Source organism: Hippopotamus amphibius, chromosome 3 (genome assembly GCF_030028045.1).
Source record: "Hippopotamus amphibius kiboko isolate mHipAmp2 chromosome 3, mHipAmp2.hap2, whole genome shotgun sequence".
NCBI classification, from domain to species: domain Eukaryota; kingdom Metazoa; phylum Chordata; class Mammalia; order Artiodactyla; family Hippopotamidae; genus Hippopotamus; species Hippopotamus amphibius.
In genome coordinates this window covers 145562688-145584447 of record NC_080188.1, presented here as the reverse complement: position 1 = coordinate 145584447, position 21760 = coordinate 145562688, and the positions used below count along the sequence as shown (strand labels likewise).

At 55.7% G+C, this 21760-nt stretch overlaps 1 protein-coding gene across 2 annotated transcripts in view; it reads right to left on the bottom strand.

Annotated features, from left to right (window-relative positions):
* The window catches only part of COQ8A (coenzyme Q8A), a 44214-nt gene that overhangs the window by 1569 nt on the left and 20885 nt on the right, over positions 1–21760 (bottom strand). For both annotated transcript variants that reach the window (XM_057727830.1, XM_057727831.1), the window contains 12 exons: positions 18588–18995; positions 18259–18325; positions 7562–7636; positions 4369–4491; positions 2706–2791; positions 2447–2587; positions 1861–1942; positions 1658–1751; positions 1256–1397; positions 929–1036; positions 719–784; positions 344–430 (listed from right to left, as the gene is read on the bottom strand). In XM_057727830.1, the coding sequence (XP_057583813.1) occupies positions 344–430; positions 719–784; positions 929–1036; positions 1256–1397; positions 1658–1751; positions 1861–1942; positions 2447–2587; positions 2706–2791; positions 4369–4491; positions 7562–7636; positions 18259–18325; positions 18588–18995 (1479 nt within the window). The remainder of the gene's footprint in view (positions 1–343; positions 431–718; positions 785–928; positions 1037–1255; positions 1398–1657; positions 1752–1860; positions 1943–2446; positions 2588–2705; positions 2792–4368; positions 4492–7561; positions 7637–18258; positions 18326–18587; positions 18996–21760) is intronic.

Sequence of the window (21760 nt, the reverse complement as noted above, 5' to 3'; positions counted from 1 at the left end):
TCCTTCCCCTCACCCTCTTCCCAGTGGGGGCTGGGCTCTGCCATCCCATCTGCCCGCCCGGGCCCTGAGCGCCAGCACAACGAGCCCTAGGACTGGGAGCTCAGAGGGGGCTGGAGTGGAACGTAAAACAAGAGCTTTGTGACCAGTGCTGGCCAGGGGCACCGTGGAGACCCTCGAGGGCAGCTGTCACCTCTGGTATCATCCCCTTGAGAGTCCCTTCAGATTTCAAAGGAAATCAGTCCACGGCCCACCCTCCCCCACACACTGAAGCTGGCCCGGGGTCTGCGTCTGGCTCAGCAGGCCTTGGGCACCACTGGAGTCGCTGGTGTCACAGGGAGCTCACCTTGACCTCGTAGCCAGTGAGGAACTTCATCTCTATGGATTTCTTCAGCACGGCCTCCCTGTCCCGGTCAGCAGCAGCCCTGATGATCTGGGCAGACGCGCAGACGGCACCGTGGGAGGCCCACAGAGAGGAGATCCTGAGGGTCCGGGGGTGCACCTGCCCCTCCCCCCCCACGCCAGCAGGGGGGGCCCCCCACTTTTGCCCTTTACTCTCCTGAACCTGAGGCAGCTGTGGCCTCACCCACTGTCACCAGGCACAGGGACAGGCAGGGACATCAGAACAGGCACCGCCCTCCCTCCCGCCGTCTGAGCCCTAAGCTTCCCTTCCGAGCCTCAGGAGAGTGGGCCAAGGCCAGGCCCCTCCTTCCACCTCTACCTGGATGTAGAGGTCGGTGAAGGATCTGTCATATTCCCGAGTTGCCCCGAAGTCCAGAAGAGCCACCTGGGAACGGGCGATACCAGGGAAGGTTTGCCCCAGTGGAGCATGGGGCGGGGGGGCAGGGCAGCAGGGGACTGAGGCCCCGCAGATCTGAGCCCTGCTCCAGTGAAGCGCAAACTGCCTGCGCGAGCCCCACCAGCCACTCACCTTGTGCTGCTGAGGGTCATAAAAGAAGTTGGACCAGTTGGGGTCTGTCTGCATGAAGTGGAACTCGAACAGCTCCCGCAGGCACAGGACCAGAATGTTGTAGCAGATCTGGGGGCCAGGTGGGTCCCGGTCACACCGTGCCGGGCCGCATGGTGACCCTAGATCTGGGCCAGGGAAGTCTGACTCCTGTTTTCCTCCCCATCTTCCACCTCATTCTGCCTCCCACCGAGAGCTGACTTCAAATCCAGGTGGGGAAACACAGCAGCCCTCTTCGCCCCTTCGCCCCAAAGGGAGTGCCTGGGGGCTCCAGGCCACCACGTGACACACCTCATTCCGGATCTCCTGGCTCAGCCCCTCAGCCTGGTCCAGGGGGAAGCCAGACACCAGCTCTGTGGTCAGCACGTGGGGGCTGCAGAGCTCGTCCACAATCTCAGGCACGTAGAAGAAGGGGTGGTCCTTGAGCAACTCCCTGGCAGGGTGGGAGGTCACACTCTGGCCACCCTGATCCTCCCACCCCCGCCCTGGGGCAACACACAGGACAGCAAGGGGCTGAGCCCGCCAGGGCCTCCGCCTCGCACTGGGCAGGATGTGGCTCTGGCCCCAGGCCCTAATCACAGCCATCAGCTCCTCGGAGCCAGAGGGGACTTCACCCCACAGCAGGCTGCCCGGAGCTGCCCCTTCTGCTCCGAAGCAGGAGCACCAGGCAAGGGCCCAAGGCTGGAGCCGCACCTGAACCTGCGGGCACAGGCGGCCTCTCGCTGGTAGTCGCACTCGAGGGCCAGCTCTCGTCTCAGCACGTCGATCAGGTGCTCAGGGAACAGGCCTGGGCCGGGGAGGAGGGCGTCAGGGTGGCTGGAGGCTCCCTGGGAGGTCCCCTGGGGTCCCCAGAGCCCACCCCACACGCCTGCCCTCGCCCAGCAGCAGCCTCGGACCTTCTGGAAGCATGTTGCTCATGTTCAGCACGGTCATGAGGTTGTTGACGTCACTGCTGATGCTCTGGGCCACGCCAGGGTACTGCAGGGACGGAGGGCCGTCAGGCAGATGGAGCAGGCCTCTGCCGGGCCCTGCCCTCCTGCCACCCATCAGGTTCCCAGCTGCGTCCCTCCCGGACCCCACGCCTCCGCGAGGCAGAGCCAAGACCCACCGATGCTGCCATGACCCGCAGGCCCACCACAACCCTGCTCTCCGCAGCCTACCACCGCCCCCCCACCGCATACCCAGGAACAGCTGCCCCACACCTCCAGCTCAGGCCCTAGGCAGACGATCACTTGTCCCCAGTCCTACCCCACCCAAACCAAGCTTGCTGGGAAGCTGTCCTCCCTCCCACAGTCACTCACTTAGCAAATACTTCTCAGCACCCACTGCTACTCAGGTGCTGGGACAGAAATGATGAGACAGGCCCTGCCCTGGGCATGGGGACACACAGGGCATGTGGGGTGCAGAAGCCCCCACACTGCAGGGGCCCGGCTCTGCCCTGTGCAGCCACCGAGGGCACGAGCACACACCCTGGGCACCTACCTGGATCTTCATGGCCACCTCGCGGCCACCCTTCATGCGGGCCAGGTGCACCTGCCCGATGGAGGCAGCTGCAAAGGGGCGCTCCTCAAAGTACTCTAGCTTGTCCCGCCAGTTGGGGCCCAGGTCTTTGTTGAGAGTTTTCTGGAGGGAGAGGCCCGGGAGGGGCCGTGAGCACAGCCAGGGACACCCTGAGGAGCCCCCCTTCTGCCCCTTCCCACAGGGCTGCCGACGACCCCACCCTGAGCCGCGCCAGCCTCACCGTCATCTGCTTCAGCGGCATGAAGTCTGCGCTCTGCCGGACCCGCTCGAAGATCTTGGCCAGATGGGGGTTGATGAAGGCGTCGTCTGGAAGGCAGTGGAGCATCAGAGGACGGAGGGCTGACCCCTCGGGAGGAGGGCACACAGGCCACCTCGATCACCCCTGCCCAGCGCGGTCTCCTGGGAGGAGGCCAAGGTGCCACTCTGCCCTTCTGCACGCTGAACCCGAGGTTCAGAGAAGACGAGGCACAGGCCCAATGCCCCACAGCAGGCCCAGCCTCGGGTTCTTCTCGCTCCCAGGGAGCGCTTTCCCCACTGGCACACAGGCCCCTGATGCTGGCGACCAAGGCACTGGAGGGGACACAGGGACACTGACCTGTGCACACTAGTGGCGCGCCTCAGCCCACAACCAAATCTGAGACCACCCCGGCCCACGGTGCCCCCCCACCCCCTCCCCCGGCACTGGGTGTGTCTGCAGAGTCCAGGCCCTGCCACAGGGGCAGCGAGTGGGGGGGGTGGGGGTGCTGAACTCACCCAGGGACCTGAGAAGGTGGATTTCTTAGAAATAGCAGGCATAGCTATTTATGATTATAAAGGAAGCACATTTAGGAAATAAAGTGTATTAAATGTGTAAAGTACCCATAATCCACCTACAGAAAACTACTGTTCTCTTTTTTTCTTTTCGACCCTTTCCTATGTGTTTCTCCCAGGTTGCAGTCATGCTGCCTGGAGACTCTGGCCACCTTTCCTCCCAGGGCCGTCTTTCCCAAGCACCTCCCCCTGTCATTAAATAGTTTCCTGAAATATTCTGTGATGCACACAGAAGCTTCAACATGCAGCTTACTAGCTGGACTGTGGCTGACTTCTGTTTGTTTATTTGAGACCAGAAAGAATCCTTCGATGAAGGCGCTCCTGCAGAGCCCTGACCGCATCTCTGAGGCTCTCCTTCCTGGAGGCGGGGCTCGTGCACGGAAGGGCTCCAAGGGGAGCGGGGAGCCTGCTGCCCTGGAGTCCGGAGCCTGCACCAGCACAGGCAGCGCCCGAGCCCGCCTGCCTGGTAGTCACTCCTGCCCTACACTTGGCCAGTTCAGTGAGTCCATCTGACTGCTTGCGGGGGGGCTAGCTCTGCTCCCACTCAGGATGCCAGCTTCTCGGACGCTCCTCCCTGGGGGGCACCATCAGAGGCCCCAGGGCTTCCCCGAACGCCGGCTGTGCTCTAGAGACTACACCAAGCCGGCCTCCTGCTCAGCCGCTGCCGCCTCCCCCAGCCGGCCTTCCTTGGGGCCACACACCCCACGCCCCGACTCACGCCACGGCAGGCCCTTGAGCTCCCCCATCCGCACCCTCGGACCATCATGTGGTGGGGGGTTGGGGGGCATGAGCCGGACTCTCAGCAACTTTTGACAGGGCCTCTGGATATGTCAAAACACTCAGAAGCCAGAAAAACAACTGTGGACTCTGCTACTTAAGACGCTGCTTTTTAAACATCCCAGGTTGGTCAACAGCCAGGATTCAAGCAACACAAGCCAGTGAACAGAAAACCTCCCTCCCGTGCCCTCCCCAGTGTGGCTGCAGCCTGGCGCCCTCTCCCCGCCCCGCCCCGCCCCGCCCCGCCTTCTCCCCGCCCCGCCCCTACGCTGCCGCCGCCGCCGCCGCGCACTCACCCTGGATGCTCAGCATCTGGCCCAGCTTGAGCGCCGCCCCGCGCACCTTGCACAGCGTGCGCACGATGCGCTCCGCATTGGCCTCCGACAGGAAGGGGCTGGAATCCAGCACGGCCTTCTTCCCTGAGGAGGAGCAAGGTCACCATGGCCTGCCTCAGGCGGAGCCGAGGGGCCTGGGAGCCCCCAAAGGCCCCTCCACCGGCCTGAGCACGGCCCATCCCACTGGCTCCTGGTTGTGGGTCTTGGCAAATCACGGGTTCCCCCAGCAAAAACAGGGACAATAACAAAACGTCAGGGTGGAACACATTTTAAGTGAGACGGGATAAACACCAGCACAGAGCTTGACCCAAAGGGCTCAGTCAACGCCTTCCCTCCGGGGATCCACAAAACCAGGGATGCAATCTTAACTCCACATTTCACACCCACCTCCCAAGTGCCGTGCAGGGCCCTCCAGGGCCACCCCAATCTCCCCAGGCCCACCTCCGGCACCCTCTCCACACACACGCTTGTCCACCGGGCCTCTCCCTCCACATCAGCCCCTGCCAAGTCGCTGTCCCTCGCCCCTCAGTGTCCTGGACAAAGGTCACCAGCACCCCTGGAGTCCCTGCACAGTCACCCAGGGCCAGCTGGCTGCAATGAGAGCGCAGTCCTCAAGGGAGGAGAGCTCAGAGTCAAGGACAGCCTCACCTGGCCGGTGCCCACCTCTCCCCTCTGCCCGCAGAGGCCCTGCAGCCCCCTGCAGCCAGCTGGCCCCGTGGAGGGGAGAACGTGCAGGACCTCAGGAATGCAGATGACCTCTGTTCAGCACACACGGTGGTGGGAGGGTGCAGGGTGGTGCCTCAAGGTAACGAGGAGGAGGTGACCCAGTGACAGTCAATGCTTTTCCTGCCCTCTGTCCTGAGAGCCCAGTTAGATCACGAACCCGCGAGGGCTGCCCCACGGTGCCTGGCACTCTCCTCAGCCTGCATCACCATGGGCCTGGCCCAGCACTCACAGCAGGTCTGAGCTGGGTCCCCAAGGCGGGGAGAGGAGACGGCCATCGTGCCAGTGCCCTCTGTCCGGGGCTGTGTCCAGTCTGGCCTCTAACATACCAGGGCATGTGGGCTGCAGGGCGATGTGACACTGAAGGCCCACAGCTGAGCAGCTGTTCCCCCTCCACAGGGGTGAGGCTCACTCCCAGGGTCCCGGACAGCAGGACAGGGTCCCGGACAGCAGGACAGGGTCCCGGGAAGGGAGAGATCTTAGCTCCACGGGAAGAGGCCCAGATGCTGGGGGTCAAGGAAGCTGTAGCCCCTGGGCAGGGCCACTCCAGGGTGGCTGGGGCAACAAGGGTCCCCAGATCACCCCTTGCCTTGGGCAGCAGCAGGGACAGGTAGCTTCCATGTCCGCTCTGCCCTCCCCAGCCCCTGGGCCCTGTGCGCCAGACCTGGCCCGTGTCCCTGAGGAGAGGCAGGGGAGGGAGGAAAGCGGGAAGGGAAGGTCACTGCTCCAGGCAGGAGGAGCGAGATGTTCTCCTGCAGCAACACAGCAGACCCGGGTTGACGGCAGCGCCCCTGAGATTTGGGGACAGCGCCTGGCCCTCTTGAGCTTTCCAGGCAGCCCCTCCTCACATCTGGCCAGTCTCCACAGGCTGCAGTCCGGGCCCCTGCCTGGGCAAGGCTGGTTCTGAGAACAACCGGGGGAGGGGGATCCAGGGGAGCCCAAGGGTGTGGTGGGCGCGCCCCCCCCTCAGGAGAGGCTCCCCAGGGAGGGCTGGGCCTGGCTCGTCGGCACCCTCCAGGCCCAGGGCTTCCAGGGCCTGCTCAGGAAGCTGGAGCACATCCCTTCCTGGCCTGAGCCCCACGTCCTGCTCTCGGGCTAGTGGCACCTAGGCCCCTTGACCCCCAGCCAGGGCCGCTGCTTCCCTGACAAAGGACACCAGCTGTAACCCTGGAACCAGCGTAGCCTCTTCCCTGCTTGGACGAGGCGGGATGGAGAGCAGCCAGTGCGGGGGGGACAATGGGAGGGGCTGTGCCTGGGGAGGGCTGGCTTTTCGCTTCCCAGTCTCAGCACCAACACTAAAAATACTCTCCCTAATCCCCTCTGTCCTCTGTCCCCTTCCAAGGACACACACACCCGTGTCCCCCGTACCAGGGGCCTGTGGGACGGGCTAGTGCCCTCTCTCCAGGAGGCCCCTCATCCCCTCAAGAGAGTCCTGCAGGTGAAGTGGGGCCATCCAGGGGGCTGGCAGGCCCTCCTCAGGGGCCCCCGGGGAGCCAGCCCCAGGCTGTAGCCAGGGCCTCAGGGACCACAGGACAGCAGGGACCACTCAGGGTCCCCAGAGAAGGAGGGGGAGGTGTCAGGTACTAGAATGAGCTGATGTTCAGGGAATGAGACAGGGGCAGGGGGCACTCAGCCCAGAACTTCAAGTACACTTTGAGAAATCCACCAAGCAGATGGCTCTAGCAGGGCTGCTCTCAACAGCCCCCAGGACCCCGATAAAGGGAAAGCACCCTGCACCTACCTAGCCCACCTCCCACACCTGGACAAGCCTGCGGGAGGGCACCCTCACAGGTGGGAGGGGGTGGAGCCTCCAGCTGCCCCCTGACCCACCATCATAGCATCATAAGCACCCCAGGTTTCAGAGCAACCAGTCTGCAGAACATTCTCCATGGAGTGCCACCCACAGCTGGCCACCCAAACTAGGGAGTTCTGACCTGAGCCCGGGCTGACCCTGGGAGGCAGGGGACAGAGGGGCCATGATCTTCACCTCAGAGATGAAGGGTCTGAGGCTGGAGAGGTGATGGCCACGCCCGGTCACCAAGGTAGGAGATGGGGAGCCCCATGGGGTCTGTTTCAGCAGCTCCCACAGCCCTCCTCCAGAGCCAAATGGGGAGCCCTGGGCACCTGACCTCAGACCTGGGGTCCCAGCGGCTCTGCAGAGCAGGGGCAGAGGCAGGGCCAAACTCGAGGCTCCTATCAGAAGAGGGCAGGTGTGCCGGCCCCAGAGGAGCCCGGAGGGCTGGGAGAGCCAACGTGGGCCAGGACGGGAGCAGAGCGGCCTTCACGCCTCAAACTCCAGGGGCATTTACACAGAACACAAGTGGAAAGTACCCCTGGAGGCCGACACTCTGGGAACACAGGCGGGAGCTGGGGGCTGACAAGCCCACCTCCCAGGGCCTTCCCTGCCCTCCCGGTCAAGGGTCCAACTCACCTGAGGGGTCATCGGGACGGAGGCTCTTCTTGGCGACCTCAGCCAGGGCCCCAAAGCCCAGACCCACAGCCAGACCTGCGAGGAGGACATTGAGGGCTCTGGGCATTTGCTCAAGGGCTGCCCACTGCCCTCACCCACGAGGCCCAGAGCAGCCCCACACAGACACCTGCATTCCAGGGACCCTCGCTGGCACCGCAGACATCTTGAAAAGGGAGGGGATAAAAAGGCAGGAGATACACAGCTGTTGTTTTCAAAGAAGACCTGGCTCACAGTTGGTGCTTTCGGTGGAAAGGCCTCCTCCACCCCCACCCGCATCACCTTTGCTACAGGCTCACAAGACACACAAATACACCCCAAAAGAATGCACGACGGAGAACGGGGAAACACACTGGGTGGGATGCAGCACAAATGAAATGTGGACCGGGAAAGACCACGAGCCAAGGACATCCTGACAACACGGGGCACGCCGTATCAGGTACTGCGCTGGCGTGTCACAGTCTGTGTGAAGAGCCTCCACTACCCGAGAGTTCTCTGATCCAGTTCACCGCAGCTGCGAGGAGAGGCATCACCGCTGTGACATACAGCAGTCGCTGGTGGGAATGGGAACATTTTGCACAAGCCATGGGGACCTCCAGGAGCTCAGGCTGCAGCCCTCCCTCAAGGGGAAGGCCCCACAGGCACTGACGGTGGTCGAAGGACAAATGGGGTCTCAGGCCCTCCCTCTCCCTTTGGCAATCTTTGAAATCAAGGTTTATTAACAGCTCATTGGTCCAGAGGCTGGAAATGGATGACCCCAACCTTCCAGGAGAGGCCCGAGGAGCCCAGCAGGTGCCACTAAGTCCACACAGAAAGCCCAGGAGCCTGGCTCAGGGTCTATTTCCTCTACGTTAAACACAGTTCCAGCTGGCTTGGGGGGGGAGGGCACATTAGCTCCGAGAGTGAAGAACACACAGAGGAGCACGCTGACCGCAGCAGAAGGGCCAGCAAAGACCCAGGGAAGATGCCAAAGATGCCCCGAGACCAGCAGGCCTTGGTGAGCACAGCCCTGGGGGGCTGGGAGGCTGATGGAGAAGCCGCTCCCACCCCCAGAGCAGGCGGGCTCACAACAGGCAAAGAAACCTGCACATGCTTCTACATTTTCCAGATTTTCCACAATGATTATGTATAACTTTTATGAAAAGTATTACTGAATTTATTGAAAAAATTATTTAATGAAAAATAAATGTGGAAAATCAAAAGAGGATAAACCAATTTTTTACAATGTTTTTGCAATACATTTTACCCACCATTAGGCAACCACGCAGCCCCCGCTTTGCCAGCTGTGACGGCAGCTCCTGCCTCGGGTGGGTGTGAGGACTGAAGAGCCGAGTAAGAGTGAAGTGCCCCCAGCAGGGCTGGGCAGAAGGCAACACTATTCAGGTGTTTGCTATTACTGTCCGTCCTCCTATTCAAAGGGTTAGATCAGGGCTGCCCAAGAAATAGAGTGCCAGCCACATATATAATGTAGAATTTTCTAGTGGCCACGTTAAAAAAGGGCAAAAAGAAGCATGTGAAAGGAATTCTGATCAGGTATTTTACTTAGCCCAAGGTATCCAAAAAATTATCATTTCAACACGTTACTGAATATAAATATTTTTAGAGAGATGTTACTTTTTTTTCTGTACTAAGTCTTCAAAATCCAATGTGCGTTCTACCCTCAGCGCACGTCTCAGTCGGATCAGCCACATTTCAAGTGCTCAGCACCCCATGTCGCTGGTGGGTCAGCACAAGAACAGCCTGAGCCAAGGTCTGGTGACCGCAGAAGAGGCCACAGTCATCTGGAAATGCCCCCGAGGACACCTTGGTGTGTTGGGATGGAGATGCCACGGCCTGTTTCCCTCGGACAGCCCCGCCCAGCCCCGGAGGACACTGGGCACAGAGCCGGGAGCCACATCTCTGGTCAAACATTAACTCCCTGCTGCCTGCCCACCTCCACCCCGCTCAGCACACTATCTGACTTAGCAAAGTAATGATAAAAGGAACATTAACCTTCAAACCACAGTGACCTTCACCAGTATCTCTCTACCTCTGGATGTTTCTCTGCCTAGATCAAGTCCAAGACAAGCCTACCAAAGGGGCAGACGTGTCAGAGGTCATCAGCCTGGCCACTGCGAGCAGACGCCGAGGACCTCCCTCTGCAGGGCCCCCAGCTCCTCCTGCCGGGCCCCTCAGATGCTTTGTCAAAGTCGTCTCCAGCCACTTCTGGGCTGCCGGGCAGAGCCAAAGCTCTCCAAGGCCAAGGACCTGTCACCAAACACTGAATCATGGAGGGAATATTCCGCAAAGGAGGCCACAGGCTCCCTCTGTGGCCCTGAGAGCTCCCTCAGGACCAGCCCAGTGCCAGGCCCAAGGAGCTGCCAACTGACAGGCTCCCCACGGCAGCCCAGGAGGTGAGAGCAGCCCCGCCAACCCGCCAACCCTGACCTTGACCTCAGGAGCTCCTGCTCTAGTGAACCATGACCAGACTGGCCCTCCTGCCATTCCCAGCCTGACTGACCTTAAAGGATTCTCCGAACCTTGTGGAGAGAGAAGAGCAGGGCCCAGCCAGGCTCTTCCTTCTCCCAGAGTCGGGTGGCGCCTGGAGGCACCTCCTGGAAGATCAGCACCTCTGCCTCGGATGCCCCACACTGGTGAGGACAGCCCAAGCCCACGCTCGCTCACTCTGCATGTGTCACCCCCGGCCTCGGCCCCACCTCAGCCCCTCAGCCCTCAGGACAGCGCCTGTCCATTCCCTGATCCACAGGCAGGCCTGGCCTGGTCCGCACGGCCCGTGTGAACGTCCCCGAGGAGACCAGCCGCAGAACCAGCTCCACAGCCCCGCGGCCTCACGGCCACTGCTGGCAGCCTGGCCACCACCCTAGCCCGTGAGAAGGTGCCAGCCCCTTCCAAGAAATTTCCTGAAATTTCTCTCACAAACAGAGGTTTTACAGGCAAGACGTGCAGGAGGAGTGAGGAGCAGCAGGGAGCTGGGTTCTCCCCGAGGAGGCGGGAGCGCTCTGGCCGCCTCCGGCCGCGGGCCTGCTCCACACGACCAGGCAGCCCAGGCCCCGGCCCAGGGCCTTCCTCCCTCAAGTCCCTCTGCAGGTGCTCAGAGCCAACGAGTCCCCCCGCGCAGCACTGGCCCAGAGGTTAAGAACAAAATAAAAATAAAACACCTTCCAGCACACAGCACCCTCTGTGAGGAGGCTTGGTGAGAGGTGTCTGAGAGCAGGAAGACGCAAGCAGATGCTCCGTCTCCACCTGCCAGAGCCCCAGGCACGTGCGCAGGGCAGGGCTGGACGGGGCTCTCTGCAGCCGCAGGCGGCACCCCTGAGCGTAACACAGCTTCGCTCACAGCACCCCCCACGTGCCAGGCCCTCTTCTCAGGCCCGACTGTTATCAACACAGCCAACAATCCTTCTCATCTGATACGACAAGAAAGTCCACACCGAAAAGGCAGTGGACAAGGATATTTCCTTTGCGTCCAGGTGTTCCCGAACCCTGAGTAGTTCCACCTCCTCTTCCATCAACTGCATCCTCCACGCCGCGCCAGGGACGGGGCCCGGAAAGAAGAGGGGGCCTGGGAGGGGGCTGCAGCCCATAGCATGGCAGGACGGTGAACAGGAAGGAGTGGTGGAGGAAGTCTCCTGCAGAGTGTTCTCCCAGGTTCTCAGAACTGGGCCAGAGCCGGGCAGCAGGGGAGACCTGGCAGCCCCTCTGCCGGCTCAGGGGAGACATGCGGGGCGGCAGGCTCAGACCGCCATCCGTATGACAGAGGCCTCCTCAGCCCTGGTCCCAGGACTCTCACTAATGCACACAGGGGCCTGGGAGACGGGCGACTGTGGCTCAGCGTCCCCGTGTGTAATCGGAGATTACAGCTGCCCTAAACCCCTCACAGAGCCCCTAAGTGGGCAAAATGGACCAAAAAAGCCCCTTTTAAAGTTCGCTCCTGGAAGAAGTAGAAACCACCCCTCCCTCACCCCTGCCAAGGGCACAAACTTCTCTTGGACCACAGGGCATCCGTCTTGCTGCCTCAGAGAGCGCTGGAGGGGCGCTGCTGCTTAGAGCGACAGACAGCACGTGTGCACTGTGCGCCCTCAGGAAAGCAGGTGGCAAAGCTGCCATCACTGTGTGCCACCCAGCAAGGGAATGCCAGAGCAACCGGTCAAACCCAGGACCTCAGCTCTCCACAACCTCAATGGATATCAAGGGCCCTATTAATAAACGCGTGTGGGGGAAGGCCCGACTTTAGACCAGTTAACACAGGGCATTACGCCAGAAGCTCAGAACACACAGTGCTGCCGCAGGAGGTATAAACACTCCCACCCCACCGTGCCAGTGGTCCCCCAGCCAAGGGGACCACTGGCACGGCCACTGCTGGATGGCTCTGCAAGGCCCCTGGCAAGACACAGCGGGGTCTACATTAGTGTCAGAAAACAAAGATGATGGAATGAGGCTGTCACAAAACTCAGTTACTCAATTTACCATCCTTTATCTTGGGAGTGTGTCCTCTGTACTTTTACATTGCTAAAGTGTCCTTTAAAAAAGATAAATAAAATGATGTTCATAGTTGATGGTAGTTTTTTGTTTTGTTTTAAATGTTCTTACTTGGCAAAATTTAAAAACAACCAAACTGTGTCCACTCACCCCATGCTTCTTTGTTTTTCATTTTACCACTGGGATGGGAGCCGAGGGGGGAGTGGGGGGGGGGGGTGTACACGAAAGCTTTTGGGGAAAAGGGGCCTAATGACCCCAGAGAAAGCTTTGTTGCTGACATATTAACAGTATCCCCAAGGGTATCAGAATCTTTAAGAAATTAAGCAAGGATAGCCATCAGTTCTGCATTTCAACCAAAGCAATGCCTATTTTTTAACATAAGTGAGAACACTGTTCTTCTGTTACCTTATCTCTTAGGAAATTCAATGGAGTTGTGAACTGTTTTTTAAAGCAAAGTATTTTCCTGGGAGTAAGGGTTCCTCAACCTTTTACCTTTTAAAAATAACAGGATCCCCAAGGGTCTATTCCCTCTTCTCTGCATTCCTGGCCCACTGTTTTCTCAGACTAGCGTCTGTTTTCACACATCATATTTTAAAATCCTTTCTACAAAGAATCTAAATATCCTTATCTCTTCCTATTTCTTCCCTTTTTTGTTTCTTCTCTTTCTCTCTCTCTTACTTAGTATTCTCCTCCCTTCTGCCTTAATGATGTGGATTGTAAATTCCTGGGTGAAGGTCCTGGTGACCAGCAAAGTGCTACACACGCAGTGCTCAACTCCTTTTGGTAGTTTTCTCTACTGCCTACTTTACCTGTTAGTCTCATTTCTATAATCATCCAGTTCTTCCTAATTTCACAGGCACAGGGTCGAGATGATAAGACATCTCCTCTGAACCTATAAGACTGAAGCACAAATGAAAACTACAGAAAAGAGCATAGGAGACACATAGGACAGAAGGGAAAGATCTAACATACGTGTAACTAGAGTCCCAGAGGAGAGGAGAAAGAGAACAGGCAGAAACAATATTTAAAGAAATGATCAGAATTTTCCAAAACTGATGAAAGATTTCAAGCACAAATCCAAGAGGTTCTGCAATCCCAAGCAGGATGAAAACAAAGTAAATCATGCCCAAGCATGTCACAGTCACGCTGCTGAAAACCAAAAGCAAAAAAGAAAATTTCAAAAGTAGAGGACAAAAACAAACACATTACTTTCAAAGCAGCAGGAATAAAATGAACAGCTAAGTTTTCAACAGAAACAATGGAAGTAAGAAGACAACGGAGGGACTTCCCTGATGATCCAGTGGTTAAGACTCTGTGCTTTCACTGCAGGGGGTGTGGGTTTGATCCCTGGTTTGGGAACTAAGAACATACATGGCATGTAGCATGGCAAAAAAAAAAAAAAAAAAAGACGACAACGACGACAATGGAACAATAGTGCTGAAGTGTCCAAGGTATTAGTTTTGAACACGGAATATTATACCTAGCCAAAATACCTTCTAAAACAAAAGTGTAATAAAGACATTCACATACAAATAAAAACAGAGAAGTAATGATTAGCACACTGCAGTATAAAAAAGGGAAAAGGTAGTTCTTCAGAGAAGAGAAAAATTATCCCAAAAGTAATTATAAAAATGAAGGGAGAGGGACTTCCCTGTTGGTGCAGTGGTTGAGAATCCGCTTGCCAATGCAGGGGACACGGGTTCGATCCCTGCCCCAGGAAGATCCCACATGCCGTGGAGCAACTAAGCCCATGAGCCACAGAGCCTGTGCTCTAGAAGCCATGTGCCGCAACTACTGAGCCCATGTGCTGCAACTACTGAAGCCCACGCACCTAGAGCCCGTGCTCTGCAACAAGAGAAGCCACTGCAGTGAGGAGCCCCTGCATTGCAACGAAGAGTAGCCCCCACTCACCACAACTAAAAGAAAGCCCACACACAGCAGCAAAGACCCAACACATCCAATAAATAAACAAGTAAATTAAAAAAAATGAAAGGAGAAAGAAAGACAAGAAGGGTAAATATGTGGGTAAATCTAAATTCATATAGGCTATACAAAGAACTAATATCTTGTGAGGTTTAACATATCAACAATTTAGTATGTAATATAAAACATGCAAAAACAAAATACATATTCACATTAATACACACACACACACACAAACAAGGGATTTAAACTGTTCTAAAGTACTAGCATTTGGGGGGGAAGTAGTAAAAACAATCATTTCTATTACATTGTAATAAGTCAAGAACATATGCTGTACTCTTAAGAGAAACCACTAAAAGAATAGTAGAATAATAGCATGCAAACTAATAAAGAGAAAACGTGTATAATAAAAATGTCTTTGATTAATTCAAATGAAGGCAAGACAAGTGGGGAGAGGAATGGCAGAAGGGGCAAGATAGGGATAGGAGATTAAGAGGTATAAACTACTATGCATAAAATAAATAAGCTACAAGGATACACAGTAGAACATGGAATATAGCCAATACTTTATAATAGCTGCAAATGGAATATAACCTTTAAAAATTGTGAATCCCTATGTTGAATACCTGAAAATTATACAATATTATACATTAACTATACATCAATAAAAAGATAAGTAAAGTTTTAAAAAAGAAGAAAAAGAATGTAAGAGAAAAAAGGGAACATAACAGATGGGTCAAATAGTACACAAAGACTAAGACAATAAATATAAACCCCAATACATCAGCAATTCCATTAAATGTAAGTGGACTAAATACTCACATAAGACTAAGATTAACTGTCTGTACCTAAATCACAGGAAAAGAAAAAAAAAATATATATATATATATATATATCTGGCTTACAAAACATATACTTTAAATATAAGGACATAAAAAGGTTGAAAGGAGAAGGAAAGAAAAAGATATACCATGCAAACATTAACCCCCATCCCCCAAAAGAAAGCTGGAACACAGCTATACTAATATCAGACAATGTAGACTTTCGTAGAGATAAAGAGAGAGAAGACATAATAATAAAGGAGTCAATCCCCAGGAGGATGTAAGAATTCTAAATCTGTTAGCAACCAATAACATAGCTTCAAACATTAAAGCAAAAATTAACAGAACTAAGAGGTAGGTAGTAACTCCATGATCACAGCATAAAACTTAAATGTCTCTCTTGATAGCTGATAGAATAAACATACCAAAAAAATCATTAGACGATCTGATTAACAGGAATAACAAACTAGACTAGATAGATAAACTGCACCCAACAAGGCCAGAATTCTTTTCAGATACACATGGAACATTTACCAAAATATTCCCATTGGAGTCAATGTCAAGACCCCTATTTCACAGCAAGGAAAACCAAGGCAAGACCCAAAGTCATAGAAAGCAGGGTCGGAATTATAACCCAAATATTATGATGACCTAAAGCCCAGTTCTGACCCCAAATCCAACATCTGATGCTATCTTTCATGTCATTCTTCAACAAAATCTAATATCCACAGATCACCATGCCCAAAGCATCACAGCCATAATATCCCACAGCCAAACTGGACCTAGAGTTCCTGCCCCATCTCAGCATCAGAATGAGCTACCCAAACTGGAAAGCCCCTGCCATCTGCCTCCACATAGCTGAATGCCTGCTTCTGACCTTCCCAAACACAGCCCTACCTCTCTGAGATCTAGAGCTATCCCTTTCCTTCATAACCCCCGTGTAAAAACTTTGTAAAGTCTGCTAATTACACCTCAAAAACATCTCACTCTCATGGGGGGAAGAAAGGCTGGAAGTGTTTTCTAAGAGAAGAAAGTAGAGCAGTGTTACTTCAAACTGTTTAGACAATGACCCACCAGTAAGCCATATACTTCACAATGCAATGAAGACCCTACATCAATAGTATATGTATATCTCTGAAACAGAAATATTTTTGCAATGTGTGCAGTTCTAAGCATCTATGATACTAATTGTGATCCTTTTCTATTCAATTCCATTCCATTTAATTTGTTTTTTAAATGCTGGTCCTGACCGACTAAACTGATTTCACACTCACTAAAGGGTCGAAAACCTCTGGATAGGGTAGAAGGCCCACAATTCCTCTCTGGGGCCAGAACAGCACGTTCTTTCCAGACCCGGCTGCTCTTTGCTCCCATCCTGCCACCTCCAATCCTGAAACATGAGCTGCCAACTGCTTGGGCAACAACGTGAGCAGCTCTGAATCACAGCTGTGAGCAAATCTCCAGCACAGATTCTGAAGGAGGGCTCCAGGCATCAGGTAGCTGTCAGCAAGGGCTCAAAAGGCTCCCGATGGTGCAAAGCCCCTACAAAGACCAGGGCCTCTCCTCTCCTCAACCCCAGCTCCCTCTGGTGGCCCATATCCCCCACCCACTGAGGGAAGCCCTGCACCCTGGTTTTAATGCAGTTGCCTTTTTGTCCTACACCTTTCTATACAACCACTTTCACTTCAGTCTGCTTTCCTTAACCCACCACCCAAAAGAGCCTGACTTTTGCCTGCTTCATCAGGACTTCCATCAAATTCTAATTGGCCGTCACAACCTTCATCCTGACACCTTTCCCAAACAGGTCCTCCACTGCCCCACCCCGACAAAGACCCCTGAGAGAGGCTCACACCCACTCTAAAATACGTCAGTCAAACTAAGCCTTCCAGGTACAGGGCTCTGTGGTGAGCCCTGGTCTGCAGTGAGGGGAGAAGGATTATAGGTTCCAGAGAAAAACTACAGAGTAAGAAGAGAACAGTTCCTGCCCTCAGACTAATTGGGGAAAGAACCAAATCTCCACCTACTACTTTAATAATAGTAAATGTCCCAACTAATAGCCATTGAGCAAAGCAGGGCAAGTGCCTTGTCTACAGGGGAGTAAGGGCCACTGGAGACCACCAGAGCAGCAACTCTCAAACCCATGCTGGTAGCGGCACCCCAGGGAGTTATTATTTTCTACTAGGAACTGCTTGAAATGCCAACCCAATTAAAGTGAAATGAAGCCGTAATTTTGTGCTAAAACTCAGATGACACTTTATGCTAGATTTTTGAAAAGCTAAATAGCAGCAGATGCCAAATTTTAAGATAACTACAGAAGAAAACCTCAAAGTTGATAAAATTCTATCCAATTAACCTCGTTTGCTCTGCACATAGGAAGACAGCCAGCCTTCATTCAATATTAGAACCTACACATCAGGCTAGAGGACCAGAGGACCAGGTTATCAGAGAGCACAGAGCCAATCTTTAACAAGGAATAAGATGGGGTTTCCAAAAGAGACAAGGCAGCGGGAGAGAACAGCATGCCTGATGTACAGTCTATGGGAGGAGAGATGTACAAACCAGCAAAGCAAAGCAAAAGGCAGGTGTAGGTAACGGCTCAGACACATGAGAGTGGGCCTTCAGGATGACTCAGCCCTGGCATCGACATGAACCAATCAGACCTCTGTTACACGCAGCCTCGCAAATAAGCACTTGCCCAAGGCGGGTATGTGAATCAAGTTGCCAAAGCTGTCACTTTCATCAACTGTATTGTCTGAGAACCTACTGAGGACAGGTGAGCTTTAGAGAAGTCATTCCATCTTCAAGTAGAACCATCGCAAAGGATGGCACTTTCAACAGGGACATCTTGGTCAGTGAATAAGCACCAGATACGGCACACAATGTCATAAAAGCAGATACAACTGCTGTAAACCTTCACTAATAAAATGATCCTCCAACTCAGACGAAGACAGCACAGGGGTTCTGGACACAATGGCTAAGAAAACCCCCAAAGAAAAGGACAAACTCCCCACTCCTCAACCCATGAGAGTGGAAGACAGCAGCTCAGGGCCACCTCGTTATCCTTCTACTGATGCCCACAGGCCTGGGAATCCAGCAAACGGAGCCCCAGATGGCTGGGCAAAAACCACTGTGTCCAGGAGCCAAGCAGCCCCACTGTCCCACCCCCTCCCTGCAGGGGCCTCCAAAGGCCTGAGTGAAAAGCTCACGCTGCAGGCGCTGCACCCCCAGAAGAAAAGCCATCGCAGCTCATAGCATGGCATTATCACGCACCAACCCCCAGGGGTGAGCTGAGATCACCCACCCGTGGAAAACATCCACGAACGGCTAACACAGGAGCTACCAGCCTCCGCAGGACAGCCTGGGTCCCCAGCACCTCCCCCTTGCCTCACGCAGGCCCCACGGGGGCTCCAGATCCGCTCGCCAGGATTGGCACCTTACCTCCAAAGTTGGCCAGCCTCCCAATCCGCGTAACTGGCACCTTCCTCTCGCGAGCCCGCTCACTGAGCTAGAGGGAGAAAAGAAAGCGACCTCAGAGGATCAGTGAACGGGGAGAGGACCAACCTTCAGGGGTTCATGCTGCCCCCCACATCCCCTCTCCACCCCCCAAAGGCAGCAGCTCTACCCGGCACACTCCACCCAGAAGAGGCCTCTGTGTGCCTGAAATTCCAGGTCACGGCACGTGGAGAATGTCCCTGAAAGGGGGCGCCTGACACCAGCAGCACTGTGGGGACCGCCCCAGCCCCACTCTGGGGGCCTCCTGCACGCACCATCTGTTTGTGGGGCTTGCTGTCGGGGCGCGCCTTGGCCTGCCGGGCCTTCTCAATGTCCTCAGCTGTGAGGCCCCCCACGGGGGACTGGTCCTGGTGGTAGAACCTTCGCTGAAGGCTCGTGGCAGAGGATGGGGCTCTGGGGTCTGCAAAGAGCCTCCCGTTCACCCTGCCCAGAGGGGAGGCAGCCTGGCCTGGGAGCCCGCCTTCCCTAAAGGGTCCGCTGGCAACATAGGCAGGAGCTGGGCCCTGGCTGCTGCCGTGATCCCAGGACGGAGGTGACCGATCAGGGGAGGATGCTGCAGAGAAATCCTCGGAGGTGCTCTCGGCCCTTGGCCCTGAAAAGTGGTACTGTTCTTGCAGGTCATCGAAGCTCTCCGAATAATACTCTTCATGCGTCTCCTGTCCCTGAAGGGAACAAAAACCAGCATGAGAGGAGCAAGGGACCAGACAGGAGCTCCTCCCTGTGTGCATCCCTTTCCGTCCAGGACAGCACACCAGCTCATCTCAGCCTCCAACCCTCCAGAGGGTCCCACCATGTTACCCCTGTGGCCTGTGAGCAGTTCCAGAGGGGAGCCAGAAGGCCCAGATGCCAGACCTGCTCCAGCCAGGGCTCTCTGCCTTGTGGGTCCAGGCAAGCCAGCCGCACATGGTCCCTGAGCACCTGCTGGGTGCCTGGCCCGGACCAGGTGAGTGACCACCCTCCCGGCAGCAAGCGCCTCACCTGTAAATCCATGCTAAAGAGAGGCTGCCAGGGTTTTGGAGAGGGTGAACCAGAGCAAAAGATGGGGAAAGCTTTGAGAAGTAAAAGCACAGCTAAAGACCAGCAGAGGTGAGGACAGCAGACAGGCAGAGCCACCCTGCCTCTTCAGGCCCACACTCTGCTGCAGACATGGCTTCCGCCACTCAGCTCTGGGCATCCCTCTAGGGGCTCACACCAGAGGGCTTGTCACAAACAGGACAGGGCTGGCTCTTCCAGGAACAGGGGGTACAGGACAGGCGAGGAGGAGGATACACCATGTTTTCCCCGTAACAGTCGCTGAGACTTGAGCCTCAGGCCCAGGTTCTCTCTACTTTTGAATCCCTAGTGACCTGGAGAGAGTTCCTGACCCCGCTCCGCCACTTCCTCATCTGAAAATAGGGCTCCTCCCAGTCAGAGCTACGTGGGGCACACACAGGGCCAGGGGAACAGTGCCGAGGAGGCTATAATTAGAACAGCACCAACTCCTGAAGGGAGGTCACTGGCCTGGATTCCCTGATTCCACTGAAATGGATCAATACACAGAGCGCTGCCTGCAGGTTCTGAAAAATAGCAGTAGACCCAAAAGCCTTCTCACTCTCAGCTTTATACGATACTGTGGGATCTAAGCAGTTAAGACTTGCCCTCTGGTGGAAGGAAAGAGACAGGCTATTGCTCTCATTTCATAAGTGGGAAACTGAGGCCAAGAGAGCTGAAATAATCTGGTAAAGGTCCACCAGGCTGCCAATAGCAGAGCAGGGATCCCAAGCCAAGGCTTGCCCCACTGGCCGCCCCCAGGCCACCTGACAGCACCTTCCTCAGAGCAGAAAGGAACTGTATTTGGAATCAAGGGGCACCTCTCAAGATGGCCAGGGAAGCCCTGGAATGAGGGAGCCTGGGGCAGGGTCCCGAGAGCCACGTAACTCCTGCAGCTCCCGTGCTGGCCGCCAGCTCACAACTCCTCTGCCCCGTAACTCCCGTGCTGGCTGCCGGCCCTGCATCGCCATGCCCTGTTTATGTGGCAGCCAAGGGGGCTTCGTGTCTCAGTGGGACCAGACTCAGTGAGAGTCCACTGAATGAATATGTGAACAAATCCCTGGAGGAACTAGAGGGAGAGAGGTTTCTGGAGTACCTGGCTCTCCATCCCCTCAGAGAAACGGGAGGCATCCACATCTGAGTGTGTAGGGAGAGGATGGGAGCACGATGGAGACCCTCGCTCGGTGCCTCCTTCATGGGGGAGGACCGTCACGCCCTCCTACCTCCGAGTGGCGGTGCCAGGGGATGGCCCTGCCTCTCCCAAGGACTGGGGCCAGGCCTGTCCGAGCGGAGCAGAGGGGCAAGGGGGGAGCCTGGGCTCCCTCTCACCTCTCAGGGAGGCGGCCCAAGGCCAGCGTGCTCCTCACTCCTGGGCGGCTCAAGTGAGCTTGGCACTCTCACTTCCTGGGTGCTCCACAGGCACACACCCAACCGAACGCGATGGCTCCTCACTAGTGAAGGCACTGAATGAGGCTGCCCGGGCACGGCCCATCCTCCACAGAGGGAGGGCAGCTGGGGAGTCTCAAACTGGGAAAAGGACACAGGATTCTGGTCCTGTCACTCCATAATCACCACCCCGCATCAAACTGCGTAGTTTCAGTTTCCCCATCTGAGAAAGGGGAGTAAGCCTCTGGGCCTGCACCCCACCCAGGACAGCAGTGAGGCTTGTAAGAGATCACAGGGGTGAAGACCTCTGCAAATTGGAGGCATCTGTGTAGAGAGAGAGAGACAGTATTGCCACTGGACCCTTAGCGAGCAGGAGGGGAGAGGCCGGTGGGCTGGGACGCCCCAGAGCCTGGAGGAGCGTGCGTCTTTGCCCAGAAGGTCAGAGCACAGCAGAAACCGAAGAAGTGCAGCAGCAGGGCAACTCTCGCAGCACAACTCCCAACACACAGGCCCAGGCACACACACGCGCATGCACATGTGTGCGCGCGCGCACACACACACACACACACACACACACACACACACACACACACACACACTCTCCCCAGGCCCTCAGACTGTGAGGAACAGGGGTGGGGACCATGCACTCCTTTCTGCTTAAAATCCTCCCCTTGGAGGGTAAAACATCGAGGCTCTCTGGACTCAGCACAGCATGAGGGATGACAGGGAGGTGAGAGGTGAGGCTGCCGCCCTGGAAAGGGGCAGGGCCCCCGCCTCAGCACCCAGAGACCCCAGCAGCATGAAGGGGGAAGACAAGGCCCGGTTTGGCTGGTGCGGTGGGGTGAGGGGCCCAAAGCCCGAGGAAGGCCCACCAACACTTGGCCCCTGCGACAGCTCGGCCCCTGCGTGACGTCCAGTAAAATGTGTCTGCCCCACCCACCTACACGTGGATGGCCTCCTCCCTTTACAAAACCGACCCCACAAAAACACACTAACAGAAACCAGGTGAACA